The 22,485-nt window shown below is 35.6% G+C and overlaps 1 protein-coding gene across 1 annotated transcript; it reads left to right on the top strand.

The window, feature by feature from the left end:
* Positions 1 to 7,697: 7,697 nt before the first annotated feature.
* LOC131041861 (uncharacterized) lies at positions 7,698 to 12,316 on the top strand. Its single transcript, XM_057975090.2, has 3 exons — positions 7,698 to 8,546; positions 10,194 to 10,260; positions 12,103 to 12,316. Exons 1-3 carry the CDS (start codon positions 8,273 to 8,275, stop codon positions 12,146 to 12,148), a joined length of 387 nt encoding a protein of 128 aa, XP_057831073.2. The 5' UTR covers positions 7,698 to 8,272; the 3' UTR covers positions 12,149 to 12,316.
* The last annotated feature ends 10,169 nt before the right edge of the window (positions 12,317 to 22,485 follow it).

Here is a 22,485-nt window from a genome sequence, read left to right as displayed (position 1 = left end):
GGAGACTTAATTTCTCTAAAATTAACACTTCTACTGTGAATTACCTTTTGTGCAACAGGGTCCCAAAGCTTGTATCCTTTCACACCATAACTATACCCGATGAAGATACATTTCACAGCCTTGTTCTCCAACTTTGTTCGCTTCTCCTTTGGCACATGTGCATATGCCTCGCAACCAAAAACTCTAAGATGTCTCAATGAAGGCTTGTGACCTGACCATGCTTCCATAGGCGTTTTATCAACAAGAGCTGATGTAGGAGACCTGTTAATCAGGTAGCAAGCAGTGGCAACAGCTTCAGCCCAAAACTTTTGTTCGAGACCAGCACCACTCAACATACTCCTAGCCTTCTCCATCAGTGTCCTATTCATTCTTTCTGCAACTCCATTCTGCTGTGGAGAATACGGAGTTGTCTTCTGCCTGTTAATTCCACAGTCTTTACAGAATCTATCAAAATCATTAGAGCAAAACTCACCGCCATTATCAGTTCTCAAACATTTTATTTTCTTTCCAGTCTACAACTCAACCATTGCTTTAAATTCTTTAAAACGACTAAAAACTTCAGATTTACTCTTTAGAAAATATACCCATGTCCTTCTACTAAAATCATCAATAAATGAAACATAATATGTGGATTTTCCAATCGAAGAGACATCTACTGGACCAAACACATCAGAATGGATAAGATCCAAAACACCACAAGTTTTATGAGAATTCAAGTAAAACTGAATGCGGTTTTGTTTTCCATAAATGCAATGCTCACAGAAATCAAAGTCAAGATTACAATCATTCAAACCTTCAACAAGATTTTTATTTTTCAAGGTCCTTAGACCCTTTTCTCCAATGTGACCAAGTCTCTAGTGCCATAACATAGTCTTCTCTGCAGGTAACTTTGCTTCAGACGAAAGAGCACCCTTAGGTACCCAAAAACCATTTCCATCTGCTGAAGGTGAAACCTTCAAATCTTCCAGTGAAGTATCCGCAGATTTACTTTTTACAGAAGTGCTATTACACTCAACAGTGTATGCTTCAAGCTTATACAAAGTGCCAAACCTGACACCTCTAGCAACTACCATAGCACCCTTAATCATCTTACATCCTGCTTCAGAAAAGACTACCTGCACACCTGCATCTATCAGTTTGCTCACAGATAACAGGTTTCGTTTTAATCCAGGGATATGCAGCACACCATTAATCCTTTTTATTCTACCATCAGAAAACCTGATTCTAACTTTACCTCGACCAACAATGTCTAGAGGTGAATCATCACCCAAGTACACCTTACCTCCATTAAATCCTTCATATTCAGAAAACCAATCTCTATTGGAAGTCATATGAAAAGATGCACCTGAGTCAATTAGCCAGGCATCATTACCTGCATGAGTCGCCAAAGCCGCAATAAATGCATCGCCATCTTCCTTGTCGGACTCAAAATCAGAATCGAACTTTTTCTTTTTCTTCTTCTTCTTTTCTTCTTTGCAGTCCTTACGGATGTGACCCGGTTTACTGCAATTCCAGCAAATGACTTTGGACTTTCCAGGAGATTTCGATCTCCCTTTGGATTTGGACTTGCCGCGCTTCTCATTCTTCTTGCCTTTCTCTTTAGGTCTTCCACGAACGGTTAGGGCTTCCTTTGAACTGATGGATACCTTCCTTCGCATCTCTTCACCGAGTAGGACACCCACCACGTCTTCAGATTTCAAAACAACAGAAGTACTACCGATAGCCATAACAAGAGAATCCCACAAATCAGGCAAAGAACAAAGCAAGATCTGACATTTCTCCTCCTCGTCCATCTTAACACCGACGGATACTAATTGAGCCACCAACATATTGAATGCTTCCAGGTGGTCTGCAATTCGTCCACCCTCTTCCATCTTCAAGGAATACAATTTCTTTCTTAAGAAAATTTGATTTAATAAAGATTTCACTTGATACATCTCACCAAGCTTAGTCCATAGCTTCTTTGCAGAGTTTTCTTCATGGACATTGATTAGAACAGAGTCTTCCAGGCACAGTCTGATTAGACCCTTGGCTTTTCGGTCCATAACATCATACTGAGCTGCCGCAGTAGGATCTGAGGGCCTTTGGACATTCGCATCAATAGCATCCCAAAGATCTCAATCTATTAGCAGATCTTCCATCTTCAGCTTCCACATCTCAAAATTACTTCCATTAAATTTCTCCACCTCTATTCTCCCTGATGAACTCGCCATCTGAATATTCCTGCAACAAGATCAAAAAGTGTCTTCTGCACAAGCTCCCACTCAAATCTGGATTAGTTCAAAAAACCCAACTGCCCACAATTGAAACCAAAGGTGATCAGGCTCTGATACCACTTGTAAGGAAGTTAAGTAGCGGAAACAACTTCCTACACTAACCTTGAGAGAAGGGTAATGCAAAACTTTTTCAGATCATTACAACAGTTATAGAAAATAGAAATATATATAATAACATTCATATCACAACACAATGATTTACGTGGGGAAAACCCTTTCGGGAGAAAAACCCCACCCTCCAAAAGCAGCTCAATATTTTATTCAGCAATCAAAAACAAATTACAACATACTTGCAGAGCAAGCTCTTCGCAGGAGTACCACTAATCAGAGATTCAGAGGCAACTCAATAGCCATAAGACTCTTACCCACAACCTCTATCTCACACACCTCATAAATAGGAGATACAATACAAGAAACCGTCAAACGGTATTACAAAACCATGGGCTAAAACCACCCAATAAGGTATAGCCGACCTTATCTCCCTTCTAGACGCCCTATGACATGTTAAAGCACACATCAACATGTGTCGCTCCCTTTTTACAGCTCATTTATGTATTCGATACAAATTATTTTTCCTATTTCAAGAGTATAAACTTCCGGAGGCCATAACTTGAGAACCGGGTGTCCGATTGACGAACCGTTTGAAGCGCCGGAAAGCTCGCGAAGTGCTCTATCACCTCGTAACTGCTTCGTCGATTACGGCCACTTTTCAGGGCGTTTCGGAGCCTCTAAAGTCCCCAAAATTAAGTTTAAACATTTTATTGCACCCCTCCAAGACGAAAACTTTAATATCTTCAAAACTAGCTGTGACCTTGCGACGCAACTTTACTGGAATGCTTATCTAGCCAACCAGAAGCTTCAGGGAGAGTTTCACACCATTTCGTGCTCAAATGAAAACTTACTATAAATAGTAACCTCGCATAAATGCAAGGTTGAGACACCATTTTTCTCAACATTTTTGATGTGTCCCATGTTGTTCCCTCATGAGGTCTTGGTTATCTCATGTTACACTAGGGCATATCTCTTTGCTTGTGGTTTTTCTAGCATTGTTTCCCGCAACATTCTCTATAATTCTGTGTGGTGCTAGACCAACCTTTTGTGTCTATTTATTCAAATAAGTCCATGCATTGTTTGTGAAAATCACCTTGGTTCCTCGTACCTTGGCACATCATATATACAATGCTAAATCAAAATAAGTGCTCGCTGCATGCTAACCTAGTTTCGAGGGTGCTCATGCTTCATGACCATTTCATGCATATTATTCAAACGTGCATTTGCATTCACTCCTTTATTCTTTCGTCTGCCTGAGGCATTTTCTTGCTCTCTACTCTTCAAGTTAGTGGTGTCTTACTATCTTCTTATTGGTGTTATGCTGCTACGCCATCGTGAAGAGGGGCAAAATGTAGACACCTAAATTTGATTAATTTAGTTAATTGAATTTGGCTATCCCGAGTGTAACTTTAATTAAATAATTATGTATTATTTAAACAATTAGTGTTCCCTCCTTCCAGCTAATTAATCTTATTAATTACACTATATTAATTTTGACCCTTTTCTTCTATTAAATAAATCAAATGCATAATTTGATTATATAACTCACTTTTGTCCTTTTCTCCTAATATTTCCTCATAGAAATAATTAATTAACTCCATTTTCCCACATGTCTCCTAACTCTAACCCTTCATCTAGCCTAACCTGTCTAATTAATCAAGGGTTTTAGTCAACCCTATCCCTTATCCTTCATCATCTGTGTGCACATTCCCAAAATATCCCAAATTTTCTAAAATTTGGCAAATGCCTTTGAATTTGGGGGAAATTTCCTAAAATTTGGGAAAATATCCCAAATATCCTAAATCATGGAAATATCCTCATTTTTGGGATAAAACCTAATTTCCTAAAATTTGGGAAAATATCCCAAATATCCTAACACATGAAAATATCCTCATTTTTTTTTTTGGGTGGGTGGGAATATCCCAAATATCCTAAACCATGGGAATATCTCTATTTGGAATCTCTTTTGGAATAGAACCTTCCTATTTGGATGTCTCATTCCCAAATAGGTATGTGTCTTCAGGGACACATGTCATTCCTTCCAATGACACATGTCCTTCTTAAGGATACATGTCATTTGCATCCATGACACATGCCCTTCTCAGGGACACATGTCTCATTCTTATGCCTCTCCATTTCTCATTCTAGCCTATTTAAACCCCCCAACTTCTTTCCTTGTTCATCCACTTTCATTTTCCATACTATCAGGGCATGTTCTCATGCGTTTGCTTAGCTTATTTTGGCTAGCAGTCCCTGCTCAATACTTTTAGGAATTATTTGTGGAGCAGTTGGTCTCATGAATATTTATCGTCGTTGCTTATTTTTAAGCAAAACATCTTAACTTTGTATTAATAACATTAATACTAATTTATGCACTTAAAATTTGGAAAAAAAATAGAAATAAAATCTTCAAAAAAGACGGAAAGAAAAATGTGGAGCCATGTGGCATTTTTATTAATAAGCAGTCACTACTTATTTCCAACCCCCCCTTTTCTTCCATAGCTTATTTCTAATTCCTAAATAATAGCTGCTCCACCAAAATAGGGAAAGATTCTAAATTATCCCATTTTCACAAATTTTAAGTTGCATGGGAACTCTTAACTGCTTAAATTTAAACAGAAAATAGAGTCAAGCAACCGCATGGGAACATGAGGTCATAACGTAGAATTGTTCATCCACTTTTATTCTCATAACATCATAATGCAAAATTATTCACTCACCATTTTGCACATCTATTAAGCATTTCATATCCATCTTGCATCTTATTTTAGCTTAATGTACATCTTGCATTCACTATCATGGAGCAGAATCGAGTATCTATCATATAGCAATCATACATCAAATCAGGGGACTATCAAATTGAAGGATAATCTAGAATTTGCAGTTTAATTGCTTCTATTCTGTTTATTTGGTTTACTTCCTTCTTAATGTCCCAATCTTGAGTGTGGTTGAAATATGTGTTTGTTGATTATTTAGTTCAACTTTTTAGTCTCTTTAGTTTACATTCACAATTTTATGCATACAATTATTGCTCCCAAATCTGAACATAATTCACAGTGCATGCAGAATGAGCAGAACCAACACCTATTGTGACCAAGGAATCCATCACTCTTTGGTGATCATATGGATTTGCTGCAAAACTTTATAAAATCTCAAGAAAATGTAGTGGTAGGAATAAAGCCAAATTCTTTGCCAGTATCCTCCCAGCCTATGTCAAAATGGGATCTTGGAATGGGGTTTGAATATCCATCATAATATAATCGAAAAAATAATTTCATCATATATTGTTGTTGCAATAGCCTTTGTAGACTTGCACCCAAATTGTGGTCACATAAATCAGGCATGTGTACTATTAATAGAATGCCTAAAATAAATGTGATCTCATGGAATGCCATGATTGCCAAATTAACCCAAAAATAGATTTGTTGGGAAATCTTTATTGTCTTCTCTCTTGCATTCCCTCACTCTCCTCCTTGGTGTTTGGACGTGAATCTATTTCCTATTCCAAAGCTCCCATTTTATGCTCTTTTTACCTTCATCACCTCCCTTATTTTGTAATCTTTTTTTTTTTTTTTGCCATCCCCTGTAATCTATTTGAAACCTCCCTTATCGTGAAAGCTATAGGCATTTTGGTAAAGGTTATGGAGTCCATGCCTTTACGTGGTGCTGATGCTAGCACCACACTCCTCTTAACGTTTGCCTAGTAGGCCCATATTGTAGCTACTTGCCTCATTTAATTTGTTTTGACTGTTATTTTATTTATATATTTTCTTACAAACCAAGTCTGAGTGTAGGCTATGGGGTCTTGAGGGTTTCATAGCCTTCTAGCCTTCAATATTTTTTTATTGGTAGCTTGGAGATCGGTGTGCCATGCCTACATTAATGGTATGCACCTATTTGTTTTCCATGCAAGTTCCAAGATTTTGTTGTCCATGGGCATGGATGTCATTCCCTCTCACTGCATCCACCATACTTGTGCGATTCCTCATTAATTCATGACAATCTCATTTGGTTGGGTTGTTGATAAATGCTACGACTTACAAATATTTCGTTTGCTTTATTATTTTGATTCATATGGTTTCTTGGCCACACACGTCTACGTGATGGTCCTCTCTGAGATGTTACAATATATTGCAATGTCCTTATATTTAAAGACATTCAATGCATTCGTTTTCACACATTCAAGATTTTAGAGATATGTTCACATATCATTTATGTTGCACACTTCTATCAATTGATGCACTTAAAAGAATTTAGTTCTACACAAACATTCTAGGAGCACGTGTATTACTAAATAGTGTTGTTCTTGATCATTCATATGCATTTTCTATAGAATGACATAGGAGAACATGTCCCCTTGTAAAATAACGGTGGCCCTACCAAGGTACTTATTATGAAGAGTATAAGCTAAAACAAAATAAGCAAAGTGAAGAATAAAGGTGTAGATTTTGAAGTACATGTTTGCATGTACATGATAGATCCATTATCACAATTTGTCCCTAATATCTAGACTTGTCTTTGCATAAGTGAAGAGAATATTTTATTCTTGAGACAAAAGTAAGATATCATTATTTATTTCAAACCATTAAGTGTTAAAATGTTTATGTCATTCACTCAATTATTAAACTAAATACCTTGGTTTTTATTTACATTCCAATATTTCAATAACTAATACAAATTATGAATCTAATTATCATTAATATAGATTAATTATACTTGTATATTTTATGAAATTAACATAAATTAACCTTTAAGAAAGCTCTGGCACACTTGCAAAAATTTAAATTTGCATAACACGACAATTTTTTATCAGATCTTTTGGGTTTTAACAACATTGTGGAGGCGTAGTATAAAGATTGGGATGGTGAAAATCGCATAAAGATCTGTCACATTTTGCAGATTTTTATTTTTGTATGGAAAGCGTTTTTGTGTGGAGATTAGTTGTGCCCTGCCTAGTTAGGACATGAATAATCTCCACACAAAAACGCTTTATATACTAAAATCAAAATCTGCAAAATGTGAGATATTTATGCGATTTTCACCATCCCAATCCTCATAATACCCTCCATAATGTTGTTAAAACCCAAAAAGATCTGATTAATTTATAAGTCTACTTATATGATTTCAAATATGATCATTTAAATGTGGACTATATAAAATTTGGCAATCTAAACCCTCCATTGTGGATGGTTAAAGCTAAAATGTTCCTCCAACTCAATTCAGACCAGCCCTCCAAATTGGGAGAATATGTGGGTTATAATTAGGCATACCCATCACTATCTTTATAAAGTGAGACAAGATGTGACAATTATGAAGAAAGCCCAGTTACTTTCATCAGAAGAGAAAACAGACTTGAATTCTTTTCTGGTACAGCCAACCAAATTGAAAAAAACAAACTCCTAGGGCTTCGGAAGGTTCGTATTTGATAAAGTTGAAATTTTTAATTCATACAAGTGGCCACTTAGAGCAAATTTTGTACTGTCTGAAAGTGAATTAGTTAATAAAGTTGAATTTTTTATTCATAAAAGTGGCTTCTTAGGGCAAATTCTGCACCGTCTGAGAGTGATTGTTTCCTGCTCGTGCCAATAAAGACATTTTAGGCTTCGTCAAAATAACTACATGAATACTAAATCTAACAGACCAATTCAGCAAGCAGCCTACTAAATCTAGTAGAATTTTACCACCTTGCATTGCTACTTTAATCCAGGCAGTCTACGGCAGCGATCAGATTCTGTGATCTGGCAATAGCGCAAAACTAAGTCGATTTTACCATGGTTTGGGACATTTGGTGTCAGTAAATCTTAAACAGCCCGGTGCTTTGTTAATTACTAGGGCACCCAAAATCCTAAATAATTAACAATGCCCAGTAGTTTGTTTATTTTTAAGGAAGCGTTTCCCCATAGCTTGTCCATGTTCTCTGTACCTTTTCCATCTACAGTAGAGCAATGCAGAAGATCCTATATATATTTCTACTTATTCTTTTCCTTTCATATTGCTTCAACTATCTGCATTTTTGGGCTAGGAATTGTGTTTTGAGCTGCATTAAAGCAATGTCTCAGAGAACTCTTTTCAAACTTGATGGCATTTATAGCTTTTCCAGGCAGAAAACAGAGGTGGAGAGACTGAAGGAAAAGCTGCCAAGGATTGAGAAGGTTGAATTGGGCAAAGATAAAGTGGTTACATTCGTGCATGATCCCACTACAACTGCTGCAGAAATAAGTACATAGACTTACCCATCATTTTATATAGTATCCTGTTGGGCTTTTCTTTTTCTTTCATTTCTCATAATCTAGCCCTCGTCTGCAGTATCTTTAGGAAAGACGTGGGTTTTGTTATAATAAATATAACTTTTAGGTCTTGCATTTTTAAGGAATCAGGTAGGCCTTTGCAGTTTTTCAAAAGATTAAATAGACATGGGTTTTGTTTTGATTAGTATAAATTTGGGGTTTTTGTCTGGGAACTGGGAAGCAAGAGGGGTCTGAGGATCTTGTCTTAATAAATATAACTTTCTAGGTGTTTAAAATATAGGAAATGGGGAAGGAGTTTGAAGTTTTTCAAAAGAGTATGAGCAGATATGAATTTTCTTGAGTTTTTAAGGTATGAGGAATTAAACAAGAATTTGGAGTTTTTCAAAAGATAAAAAAAAAGGGTTTTGTTTTAATTTATAATTCTGGGTTTTTGGGAATAGAAATTTGAGTGAAAGTTTGGGGTTTTTCAAAAGATTAAAAAGAGATAAATTCTGTTCTAATAAATATAATGTTCTGGCTTTTAAAACATAAGGAATCAAGAAGGAGATTGGGGTTCCTCCAAAGATGAAGATCAGATGTGGGTTTTCATTTAAAAGTTCTAATCTTGGGTCTTTTGAGTATAAGAAACTAGAAAGAAATTTGGGTTCTTCAAAAGATTATTAAAGATCTGGGTTTTACATTAATAAATATAATTTTGGTGGGTGGGAGTTTGGGTTTCCTCAAAAGATAAAAAAGATATAAATTTTGTTTTTAATTAAAATTTTTGGATTTTTAAAATACAGGGAATTAGGAAGGAGTTTAGGATTCTTCAAAAGTTTAATAGCAGACATGAATTTTCCTTTAATGGTTACAATCTTTGGTTTTTTAGATATGGGGAATTAGGCAGGAATATTGGTTTTTCCAAAAGATTATAAAGAACTAGACGGAAATTTGGGGTTCTTCAAAAGATTATAAAAGATCTGAGTTTTACATTAATAAAAATAATTCTGAGTATTTTAGGTATATGGGTTTGGGTGGGAGTTTGGTGTTCTTCAAAAGATTATAAAAGATCTGAGTTTTACATTAATAAAAATAATTCTGAGTATTTTAGGTATATGGGTTTGGGTGGGAGTTTGGTGTTCTTCAAAAGATTAAAAAAGCTATAAATTTTATTTTTAATAAATATAATTTTTGGATTTTTAAAATACAAAGAATCAAGAAGGAATTTAGGGTTCTTCAAAAGATTAAGAGCAGACACTAGTTTTCATTTAATAGGTTATAATCTTTGATTTTTTAGATATAAACTTTTTTTTAATAAATATAGTTTTGGATTTATTAGATATAAAAATTTGAATGGAAGTTTGGAGTTCCTCATAAGATTAAAAAAATATATGGATTTTATTTTATATAATGTTCGGTTTTGCAGGTATATGAAATCAGGTAAGACTTTGGGGTTCTCCAAAATTTTTAAAAATAGATATGGATTTATTTAATGTGTCACTTAAGGGTGAGAAATTCAATAGGTGTTTGAGGTTTCTCAGTTATAAGGGATTAGGTAGGCTTGATTATTTCTGGCTATATTTTTCCGATTGAATGATGGTATATATTATTCTGCTTATGTTGTTGGTGTATTATCCAGGAAAAGCTCTGGAAGATATGAATTTGCATCCCACTGATAATCGAATTATAAGGAATGATGATGGATGGTAAGCCAGTCATTTCTGTTTATTTTCTTTCATCCCTTATTTTATAGTCCTTCTGAGCAGAGGTGGAGGTCAAAAGAATCAATTAACATATGATACTACTATGTTTAGTTTCTAATACGACAGGGGACCCATGAGCCCTAGAACCTTTCTGTGTAGTAAGGGCCTTCTATAGATCTGGCCGACCCTAAATTTACATGGTAGATTTGAGCATTACATGCGATTTGGCATTGTTTCTGTTTAATGATATTTCTCTCTAGTCATTTGCTTGTATTTTATGGTGATAATACGACGTTCTGTTTCTTTATTATCTTATGAATTTTCATTTTTCCTATTTCTGATTATTTTAGGATTTATCAGTTTCCATGGAATGATTATATTAATGAATGAAGCCCCCTGTATTAGTTTATTGATTGCGTTCTGATGAGCTTCAGATCTAGGCCCAGTTTTTATATGATACTATTATGTTCAGTTTCTGATAGGGCAGGGTACTCAGTAGATCCTAGTGCCTTTTTTGTGTATTATCTGCCTTTTACAGATCTGTCTGATTCTAAATCTACATGATAGTTTTGAGTATTGTTATAAGCTAGTCATTTCTGTGTATTTTCTTTCATCACCTATTGAATAGTCCCGAGCAGAGGTCTCAAGGCTAAAGTTCCAATTAACATATGATACTACTATGTTTTGTTTCTGATAGACCACCATAAACCCTAGGACCTCAAAGGCCTTCTACAGATCTGACTGATTCTGAATTTACATGGGCATGTAGAATTATTATATGCAATTTGGCACTGTTTCTTTATAATTGTATTTCTCTCAAGTCATCTGCTTGTATATGATAACATGAAGTCCTGTTTCTTGATTATATTACGAATTTTCCTGTTTCTGATTATTTAGGGTTAATCAGTTTACTTGGAATGATTATTTTAATGAAGAACCCTGTTTCAGTATATTGATTAATTTTTGATGAGCTTCAGGTCCAGGCCCCAATTATCATATGATATTATTATGTTTAGTTTCTGGTGGTCCAGGGGATTCCATAGACCCTAGAGCGTTTTTATGTAGCAAGGGTCTCATACAGATCTGTCTGATTCTAAATCTACATGGTGGTTTTGAGTATTGTTATATGCTATTTGGCACTGTTTCTGTTTATCAAGATTTGTCTGTCATTTTCTTCCGTTTAGTGACTACAGTATGAAGACATCATGTTCCTTAATTATCTTAAGTGAATTTTCCTGTTCTACGATATTTTAGTTTCAATTGAATATCATTCGGTGAAGCCCCCTCTTTTTAGTTAGTGATTGCTTCAGATTCAGGTTTAATCATTATATGATACCATTATGCCTAATTTTTCATATCCCATATGATTCGATGAGCCCTAGAGCCGTTTTGTGTGGTAAGAGCCTTGTACAGATAAGGCTGATTCTAAATCTAATGGTAGTCTGGGCACTGTTATGTCATATATACCATCTAATACTGATACTGTTTCTGTGTAATGATATTTCCCTCCTGTCATTTGGTTTGATTTAATCATAATATAATATGAAATACCCGTGTATTGGTTGTCTTATAAATTTTTCTGTTTTCAGTTGCTCCATAATACCCTAGTTGCCATTGAATGATTGTTTTATGAAGCCCCTTTTCTGTATGATGATTACTTTTTGATATGATTAAATGATACAACTCTGTTTAGTTTCTGACAGCCAAGGCTACTCCATAGTCTTGATTACTCTTTGTGTGTAATATTGGCCTTCAACAGATTTGTGTATTAGATTTGAGCATAGCTTATGTTATTTGGCACTCTGTTGTCTTAAGCGAAATAATAATTTCATGCTTATTGTGCAGGATCGGCCATCTGATGGGTGGAGCAACCGTTTTAGATATGAAATAAAGAAATGGCATGAGATACAAATGGCCTCCATGATTACCATTTTCACGCTTTAATTTCCTTTTTGTTTTGATGTAATGACAGTATATCAAAGAATGACAAGAAGCTATTACAGACAGCATGGATGAAATGATGGTTGCTAATTATTTAATAAAAAGTAGCTGAGATCTACCCCTTGTTATCCGCTGAAATTTGTTTTTGGCAGAAAAAGCCTAAAATATTTTTTTGACTACTTTTTATAATTTTATTGAGAGGAAGAAGCCCAGCCCAGCACACGAATTCAGGTGGCCCCTACTGCATTTATTTTTAGCGTATAATAATTATGGGTTTCCATAATTCTTTAACAATAATGGTTTAATAATAACACATTCCTGAAGATCGAGTTGTTGGACTGCTTAGTCCTTGAAAGGAGAATGGCTTCAAAGTTTGTATATTTTAGGGGAGAGGATTCAATGGTTGATCACTTTAATTTTGCATTTCTCAAAATTTTATTTCGAAATTTAATGGCTTCAAAGTTTGTGTATCTTAGGACAGAGGAAGTGGTTGAGCACCCTAATTTCGCACTTATCCCAAAATCTTACTTTGAAATTTCAAATCACTCCCAATTTTTACAGCAGCTTACTTGGTGAGTTGCCTGCTCATAACTAAGGTTTCAGGGCCACATCAGCATGCTTTTTGCCAAGGTGTCAAAAAAGCCCCCCAAAAGTGAGACTGATACTTGTGCATTATGTCATGTTTTATTGGTGCGCTGATGTGGCATCACATGATTTGTTGCTTTTTAGATCTATAGAATACATTTCATTCAATTATAGGTAGTCATCAGTGTAACTTTGTTTTCAGCTATTTGCGTTATGCTGTGTTTGTTATATGCTGCGTTAGGTTTCTACTTTATTCTTGCAGTTCCCTTTTCTTGGACTGTTATTCTCTTCTCTTGTAAACAGCTTCGATCAATAAAAAATTCACAACTATTGGTGAAATATTGTTAAAAATATTGGGCATTGAATCAACAAGTGCTATAACAACTATTGGTACATGCTCAAGTATTGTGTCATCTTCCCTAATATAAGAACAAAAGTTTGTTGTTACTGACCAAATCTAAAAAATTATTATTTGAATGATACCAGTTGGTAGCTGAAAGTAGATAAGATGAACAGTGTACTTAGGTAAATAATTAAGGAATGATGCTAAATATTTAAGGTTTTAAAATGAGATTTTAAAATTTCTTGGGAATTTTTTCTCTGTTTATTGATGTGTGGCTATTGTATCTATGCTCTAGATTTATTTTAGTAATCTGTAGGATTCCATTTTGTAGTTTTTCTTAATGCATAATTTTTTGTTCATTTGGGGAGTACAAGCATTGATAGATACCTTTATGAGGTTATCATTTAACCAAATCATGAAGGTAGTGTACCTTGATCAATCTCTTGAAATTGAACGATATTGAGAATAATAAGTACGAGCTTAAAATGTAAGATATAAATTATTATTTTTTAATTGCACCAAATCAAAGCGTCTCTCTTTATTGATTACTCTTTAAATTGTTGCATGCTGAGTTTTGTGGATGATTCTTCTATGATTAGAATGAGTGCGTTAATATTTTATATCCTATTACCTAACATCAAATTACAAAAAAATGTGTTTGATTAAAGATAAGAAGGGTTAAGAGGCCTATTGATCAAAATTGAATTTTAAATTATAAATTAGAAAGGGACAAGTTTGTACAATGAGGTTGCCCCTACATCCACAAATTTGCCCTAGAAGAATAATAGTCAGATCCAACTAGTAAATAACTAGATGGAGTTAGTGCATAGATAAGTGTCATAAAGAAGTGGATAAGGAAAATGCATGAGTGTGTGAATGAATATGGCGGGGCTAACGTGGAGGGATACATGTGTAGATATATAATGAGGTTAGGTAATGAGTTCACATTCACACAATATCACATCATTTGTCATTATATGCAATTATTAAGGCATTGCCTCATTGTTGGCACAAACCAAATGGAAAATAATGAGCATGCAATTTTTATCTTTATACTTTGTCCCACCTTTGATGTGCATTTGAATACTAAGATGAAGATGTATCTGAAACTATGTAGCAATAAAAAACATGCATTTATGGTAAATTTTCAAACACTTGAAGGTTGATACTTTGGGGTTCATATGAAGTAATGAATCCTATGAGGACATGATAATGCATGCTCACCTTTTGTGTGTCTTTTTCGTAGGATGAATCTCTATGAATAACTATATCTATTTGCATATGTAAACACAAAAATGCTAGTAACAAGATATGTCCGTACCGATAATTGCTGGCTCCAAAAGGTATCTGTCGTACCAACGACATGCATCGACATACATGTTCGAGACATCCATACCATGCCAATTTGCTGCAACGGCCGGACCCACGGTATGTGATGTGGAGTTGTCGTGGACTCGCCAGTTTCAATTGTCGAGCCCCATGCAAAATTACGTGGACATGCCGAAGGTACTGCTACGGAAATAATCTAGTGTAAATTTCCACAATGGTATAATCTAGTGTCTATTTCTATGAAAAATAAGAGTAAACTGATCTATCATCCATTAGGAATCTAAAAAACTAGAAAAATATAGACAAAAAAGTAATCACACATTCATTTTAGAACCACAAAACACTTCCCATACTAGACACGAGAAATGTGACTAAAGAACAATCTATTATTTTATCAATGACAAACATTTTCAGACTTGAACATAGATTACATCTTATACAATTCATAACCATGTTACATTCCATTCTAAATAAGAAGCTCAGAGATATTTGCTATCAACTTAGGACTAAACGTTGTAAAAGCCTTCTATTCATTAGAAGTTGAAAAGATTCTACTAAATTATCCTCATGTTTCCTTTTATATTTTCTCCCTTATTTGGAAATCATCTTCTTTCGGTTACAAAAATATCTTCATGACAACCAGATCACGGTGATGGGACAATTGCTTTTGAACTAGAGAGCTCTATGTCATAGATCTTCCTTGATTATTGGCATGATCACCATCTGCATCTCCACAACCTCTTATCTATGATTTGAGAGAATAAAATGCCCAATTTTGTTTACGCGATCATTCTTTTTACTTGTGTTTTGATCCCCATCATTGGTGCACATGTGATTTTGCTAAATAAGGTCATCTGGAACTTTTTTCATGATCACCACACAATGTTTAGTTTCCAAGTGATGCCTCCCTACTGCTTGAATAGAATGGGATGCATAATGGACACATGTCAAGTAAACAGGAAGTTCTAGAGGCTACTGTTAATGTTTGCTAGATCTTTCATAGGACTAACATGTGGTGTGCTAGAAAGATTCCTTGAATTTTATTCTCCATTCCAGTCTCATTTACCTGTGGTGCCAAAGTGTGGCTCACTAGCAATGAATTTTCTTGAGGTGAGAGGATTCACTTCAAAAGGAAGCACATAGGTCCCATGTGTCACTTTTACAATTCGAGTTGCATGAGTGAAAAGGAGATGAGGTTGATGTCCTTAGTTAGGAAACCACCTACTATAGATGTAGACTATAGTTTTGGTGACTTGCAACAAGCTCTCTCTTGTGTAAGCAAACTCAAGATCTTTGGTTTTGTGGATTAGGTATTTGAAAAGATTCCTCTTTGCAAGTTAATGTAAGTTGTCTCTAATAAGATCTCAATGATGAAAAAATAGTATTCTCACACTTTCACAATATCTAATGTTTTACAATACAAAGAGGATGCCACTTCCATTATTCAAAATAATGTTTTCCTTTGATAACGCTTCATATTGATATTTTTTTGTAAAGTTGCAACCTTCATCACTCACTTTCCAATGGAGGACAAAACACGTGCCCAACCCATTTAGGGAAAACAAGGAGTATACATGACTATCCCCAAAAGGAGTAGGCAAATACATGATAGTTCTTCTTAGAAAAACAACCAAACTACCTACCTAACTCTAAACCACAATTGTTACAAACTAAACAAACCCATTAATTGGTTTTTAAAAAGATTTCCCTTTTCATCCTAATCCTTTTGCCTTTTCATGAATTTGAGGCCATGTCGGAAAAGGAAGGAGTAATAGATATCCTTTTTGATAAATTTTCTCATACACAATAGGAATTATAATATAGATACATGTGGAAGAATTGTTTCCCAATGAAAAGGTTGATGACTTTACCTCTAAAGGACCACTTTCACGCTTGGGGAAGGGTGTGACTCGAAGAAATTGATTGACCTCTTGTTGAGAAAGATATATGATTGGACATCCACAGCAGTGTGAATGAGACTCTATGCGAGGTCTATAGTAGGGGTCATGGTTTCTACTATTTTTCCTTATCTCACAAGCTAGGATTGTGGGTTCTCTGGGTGATGCTATGCTAAGATAATCCCCATAGTTTTTTAGGGATATCTTATCTTTTAGGTGACCACTGGTCTTTGAGTGATGAGCCAAAAAGTTGTAGTTCATCTTGGAACTAGGCTTCATCCATTTTGTCTAATCCATGACTCCGAGTCTATGCTTCACTTCATATTTCTTGATGGCCCTCATTGCTTTCAAATAGTGCTTTATTGTTCTCTTGGGGAAATATTTCCTTTAGACTCATCTTTTATCACGTTCAAAGGTGGCTCTGTAATATAGGCCTCCAATATCGTATTCAATGGTGAAACCTTTTCATTCTTTTCATGAGACCAATTTGAACTCCAAACTACTAGTCTGCTTTTGAAGAGAGATAGAGGTAGTATTCTTTCCAAGAATGGAAGAGATAACTCATCTTCAACAAGGTTAAACTATTCAAAAGCATAAATCAGGTCCTTACAATATAGGGACAACTTTGAGCCTCTCGTATTCATTAACCATGGAGCCAAAATTGACATCTCTCTCTTCCTTTGACTCTCCTTCCTTTGTTGTTGTATTTGGGTTTGATATGAAAGAAACCTATAATATTATGCTCTTTCAATCTCAATAGCCTCCAGTTTCCTTTGAAAATCATATGACATCCCCTCAACTTTCAGATGATCAAATTCCTCAAACCTTGGTACCACATATTGATCTTCATTAAGAAACATTTGTGAGGATCTGAAGAACTAGCCATCCATTATGTTGTTATTCAAAAAATTCACTGGTGGAAAGTCATTGAGTGCTAATAAGAACTTTTGGAAAGTTGAAAATTAAATATTGTATTGAATTATCTATAACTTTATGGTCACAGACCCCACCATGCATGCAAGAAAATATTGTTGATCCCTAAGAGGCCAAATCCTAAATAAGGGCACTCAGGAAGCTTCACAGGTGTGGGGACCAAGTGTTGTGAAACATCCTTCTGTGGAGGGGAAAAAGCGAGACCGGGTGACTGGGATCTAATCCCACTTTATCCAATGCATTGGGAATATGAAAGAGCCTAGGGACGTAGCTCACTTTGGCTACTTCTTGTGAGAAAGAGAGAGCCAAGGATTATCTCTTAGGGTTTCTATTCCTCTTGTTGTATATGAAGAAAAGATGTGCACAAATGAATGTAATGATGAACTATTCTAGGAGATGAACACTGAAGCATATATGAATTGAAATTGAATAAACTTACGGATCTAAAATTGAGATACTAAAAGCAGACAAGGGGGAGGAATTTGAATGTGCAACTAATGTTGAAAACTAAGCCAAATTGATCAAGACTAGGGTGCCACGCCACTGTCCTTGATGATCTGACATAAAGCTCTAACTGGGAGGGTGCAATTCTAATACCCTGAGCCTACACCAAGTCAAAAATCACTAATTTTGAGGAGGACCATGGCGCCATGCCACTGTCCTGGGTAGGACTAGGGTGCCATGCCCCTGTCCTGGGTAGATTAGGGAAAATTTGAAACTTTTGGGCAGTTCCTGTGCCTTTTGTTGATTCAGGAAGCCTTTAGGGTACCTGTTTCTATACCTGCAACTAAAAAGAGAGGGTTTGGGTGGCTATATAGGGTTTTGCCTTAGTCAAATCTGTATGTTGGTGATTTCCACCTCCACAAATAGTCGATAGTGTACTATAAATGTGTGTGCTAGAACCTTGTGTGTGTGCAAGATCCTAAAATGAAAGCAAACAATCTAGAGCAACCCTAAAGAGTAAACTCTAATTTCTTGTAATTGACAAAGTAAATACTCTAAATAAATGATGCAAAGTGATCTAAAGCATGAATGTGAATATGCAAGTAGATGTAATGAAGCTTATGCAAAGACATGAAAATAACATGAAACCATACACAACCCCTAAGGGAGGGGTACAAGCCAATTGTACAAGCCAATCGTCAACAGGTGATCTATTATTCTTCAATGTGTTCAAGGCTACTAATTGATGATGAGTGCTTGATGAGATGTTGTTGAATGTTGTTGAAAACTCCACATAGGCTTCTCTTTCACTACATAGAAGGCTCCTTGTGCTACAAAAACCTGCTCTTAGATCTTTCCAAAGATCCCTTCAAATGAAGAAAGAGAAATCTTATGTATGAAACCCTGGATCTTAATTTCATCTTTAGGCTGACCTAGGATTTGAATTTTCTCCCAATTTCTTGGGATTAAGCATTATAATATCATAGAATTATGCTCCCGAAATTTCGAGAAAAAAGTCGTGGACCATGTTGAAAATGCACATGGTTGGACCACTTTTCACCAAATTTTTAGGGTCGTTAGATATGATGATATTAGAATGAATCCCAAAGTTACAACTAATTTCAAGATGTTTTGATATGCAAAATCGGGCCTTAAAGGTCGAAATAGGACATAATTAGGGTTTATGATTTAATGATTTATTGGAGGAATGAAATAAAAAGGGGCACACTTAGGGTAAAGGGCCCAACTTTATAATGTGTGAAGTGATGAAATATGACTTTAGATTTAATAATTAATTAAATTCTTAAAGGGAAATTACAATGCAAGATCCAAACACACTAAGGCGGGTGCTAAGCCAAGTGTGAAATTGTACCAAGGGTGTACAATTTATGAAACTACATTTAGCCCCCACTTTAGCAGTCATATGACACTACGTGCATATGCAAGCTAAAGTACAAAAAAGTAAACATTCATGAAAAAGGATATATCCACAAGTTGTCGAACGAAGCCCCTAGCGGTATCTGCAGCACACAGTTAGGAACCTCACCCTAAAAAACCACATGTTATATAAAATCACAAAATCACCTAAATTCTTACTAAGGAAGGTGATGAAAATTCAAGGGTAGCTATATGCCCCCCTGTTTCGGCTTGCTAATTTTAGTGAGTTGAAATAGGGTATCATGTTTACCACATCAAATTGTGAAAGAAGATTGATGACAAATTCTCACAAGAAGATTTGATATAAGATCAAAAACTAATGGAGAATCATTTGGTAAGAAAGAGGACTAAACCTCAATTCCAACACAACAAAGAGTGTGAGGATTTGAGAGCTCTCTAACACAAGATGAAAGATTTAAATGGAAACAAATGCAAGAAATATAAAAAATGCAACTCCATAAAGGAAATTGGAAAAGAAAGGAGGATTGAAATGACATCAAAGAGATTATTTATAGAGACACTCTTCTAAAAGAAGGCAAGCGATCCTCATAAGGGATATGCACATTCACAAAATAGAATGGTTTATTATAAAAGATATTACTCAATGAAGAAAAGAAATTGATGAGTGATCAAAGACTTCCAACACCAAGGAGGAGGTCCCAATTAAGGATATGTAGTTAAGATCCCCATTACGGATGCTTGTTCCAATATGAGAGAAGTAATTCAAATATGAATACACCTCTACAATCAATAAGAAATCCTTATAGAAGACACTACTTCACAAAGGGCAAATTTTAATCTTAAGAAGGAGAGATGTTTGAAATCACTCTTGCCCCCCATATATAGGGAGAAGAGATTGAAATAGGCTATTATGTTGCTTACAAAAGTATGATTGCACATGAAATTGTACCATCATGAATGATAATGAGCCCCCAGTAAATGAGCTACCAATGCCACATAATGATGAGCAACATAATAGCCATTAATATTATTTAAATACATGATAGATTGAATGAGGTATTTGAATATGACATGTTAAATGCTCTACTATAAGTGAGATTAAAAACATGTATAAGATGATGAATGCTAAAAAGTATTTAGAAAGAGAGAATTTTATAGGAGAAGAATAGGCCACTAAGTCATGCTTTTATTGCACATAAGAAATCTTAGGAGAGGGATAAGTGTAATTCATTAGAGCCTTATTCCTAGAAGAAGGAATTTTAGAATGAGAAGAAGACAAAGTCTCATAAGTGGGATTAGAAATCTCTTGAGGAGATTCATAAAGAGATTTGTTCATCACCAAGATTTCCTTATGAGGGGGATGAGTGTTGAAAGAAGTAGAAGATGATTTAATTAAGGTGAGGTCATCATCACTACTAAATATAGCATTGACATTGAGAGATGGTCTTTTAGATGCTTTGGTGGGCTTAGAAGGATTATATCCAAATCCAAATGAAGCTTCATGCATGTTATGTTCTTAAGGAACTTTAATTCCTTGTTCATTTGTGCCACAACCATTGCCATCATAGCCACTCTTAGCTAAAATGTGAAAAACATGACCATAAAGGGATGCCAAATTGGAAAGAGATGGTTGCGCATCATAGGTCTCAGTGCTATATGAATTAGAGGAAGGATTTGAATAATTGTTTGAATTAGAAGCAGCGAAAAAGTGGTTACTTAGTTGTTTAGACAAAGTGGGTTGCTCTTTAGGTTTCTCCTTAGATTTATCCTTCTCAGTCTTAGATTCTTTCCGAGATACTCTATACTCTCCTACAAAAGTAAGGTTAAAGTCTAGAGATTCCCAATCATCATCTGAGAGCACTCCTTCGGGAGAAAATATATCCTTGTGAGGAGATTTCGATTGAGTAGAAGAATCGGGAGTACTAGAAGGAACAAGATCATTAAAGGAAGTAGATGTATTTGAAGAAATAGAAGGATTGGGAGAAGAATGGGAAGTAGTTGAACAAGAAAACCTAGATTTTAATGATTTCTTGAAGATTGGTATCAACTAACAAGGTGTATGTCTTATTGTTATAAATGAACTTGACTTGCCTATGCAAAGTTGAGGGGACAACTTGCATGCTATGAATCCAAGGTCTCCCTAATAGAAGGTTATAGGTCAAATTACTAGGCATGACATGAATAAGTGTAGGTAACATAACATGACCTACCTTAACAGGCAAGGTTATTGTAGGATTTGAGAAATACAAATCCACAGAACCCAAAAGAAACCTGCATGCAAGAAACCTATCACAGAGAAAGAGAGAGAACGAATACAAGGGTTTTGGCTCTGACAAAGAGAAAAGATGTATTATCAGAGAAAACTGAATCAAGAATATGAATAATACAAGAGATCAATCCTTATAAAGGAGATCAACACCAAAAGGAAAACCTAACCCTAAGGTGTGTGCATTTAATAATTAAATATTAATTATTAAATGACTAATGTATGCATAAAGAGAAATCTTAAGAGGAGAGAAAAGTTAATTAATTACTTTACTCTAACACCCCCCCTTAAGATGAGCTACAATGCAGCTACAAACAATGCAGAAGAAAGCAAAGGAACTGCAATGCAAAAGAGGGTCCCGGCAACAAGGCCTGATGAGGTACCTGAATACAAGAAAATCTCTATAAAGTGGAGTAAAGGAGAAAACCCAGTGGGAAAAAACTCCTCTCCAAAAAGAGATAAAGAATCATGCTGAAAAGAAAACATGAAGGAAGGAAGGCCTCACTGAGACCCCCCAAGGACAACTTCCTTCACCCCAAGCATTGAGCGCAACTGAAGATAGCGCGGAGATGCCAAAGGTTTAGTGAAGATGTCAGCAACCTGCTCCTCTGTAGGAATATACTCCAAGATGAGAGAACCATCCTGAATCAACTGTCTGATGAAGTGCATGTGGATTTCAATGTGCTTTGTCCGTTGATGCTCCACTGGGTTGCGTGAAATGTGAATGGCACTCTGGTTGTCACACCAAAGAATAGTGGGACAATCTGGAGGAAACCCAAACTCTGTCAACGACTGCCGAAGCCATAAAACCTCCTGACTGGCTAACACTGCTGGACGGTACTCAGCCTCTGTAGATGATAATGCAATAGCAGACTGCTTCTTGCAAGACCATGTAATAGGACCAGAACCAAGGCAAAAAATGAAGCCAGAAGTAGACTTCCGATCATTGACATCACCAGCCCAATCGGAGTCAGTGAAGCCAATGATATGAGGGGATCCTGAAGAGTAGTGAATGCCATAATGTGTGGTGCCCTGAATATATCTCAAAATACATTTGGCTGCTTGCCAATGGCTCTCATGAGGATCATGGG

This window comes from Cryptomeria japonica, chromosome 7, assembly GCF_030272615.1.
Source record: "Cryptomeria japonica chromosome 7, Sugi_1.0, whole genome shotgun sequence".
Taxonomy (NCBI): Eukaryota; Viridiplantae; Streptophyta; class Pinopsida; order Cupressales; family Cupressaceae; genus Cryptomeria; species Cryptomeria japonica.
Note: the sequence above shows the minus strand (reverse complement) of the source record. Positions and strands in the feature narration are given on the sequence as shown.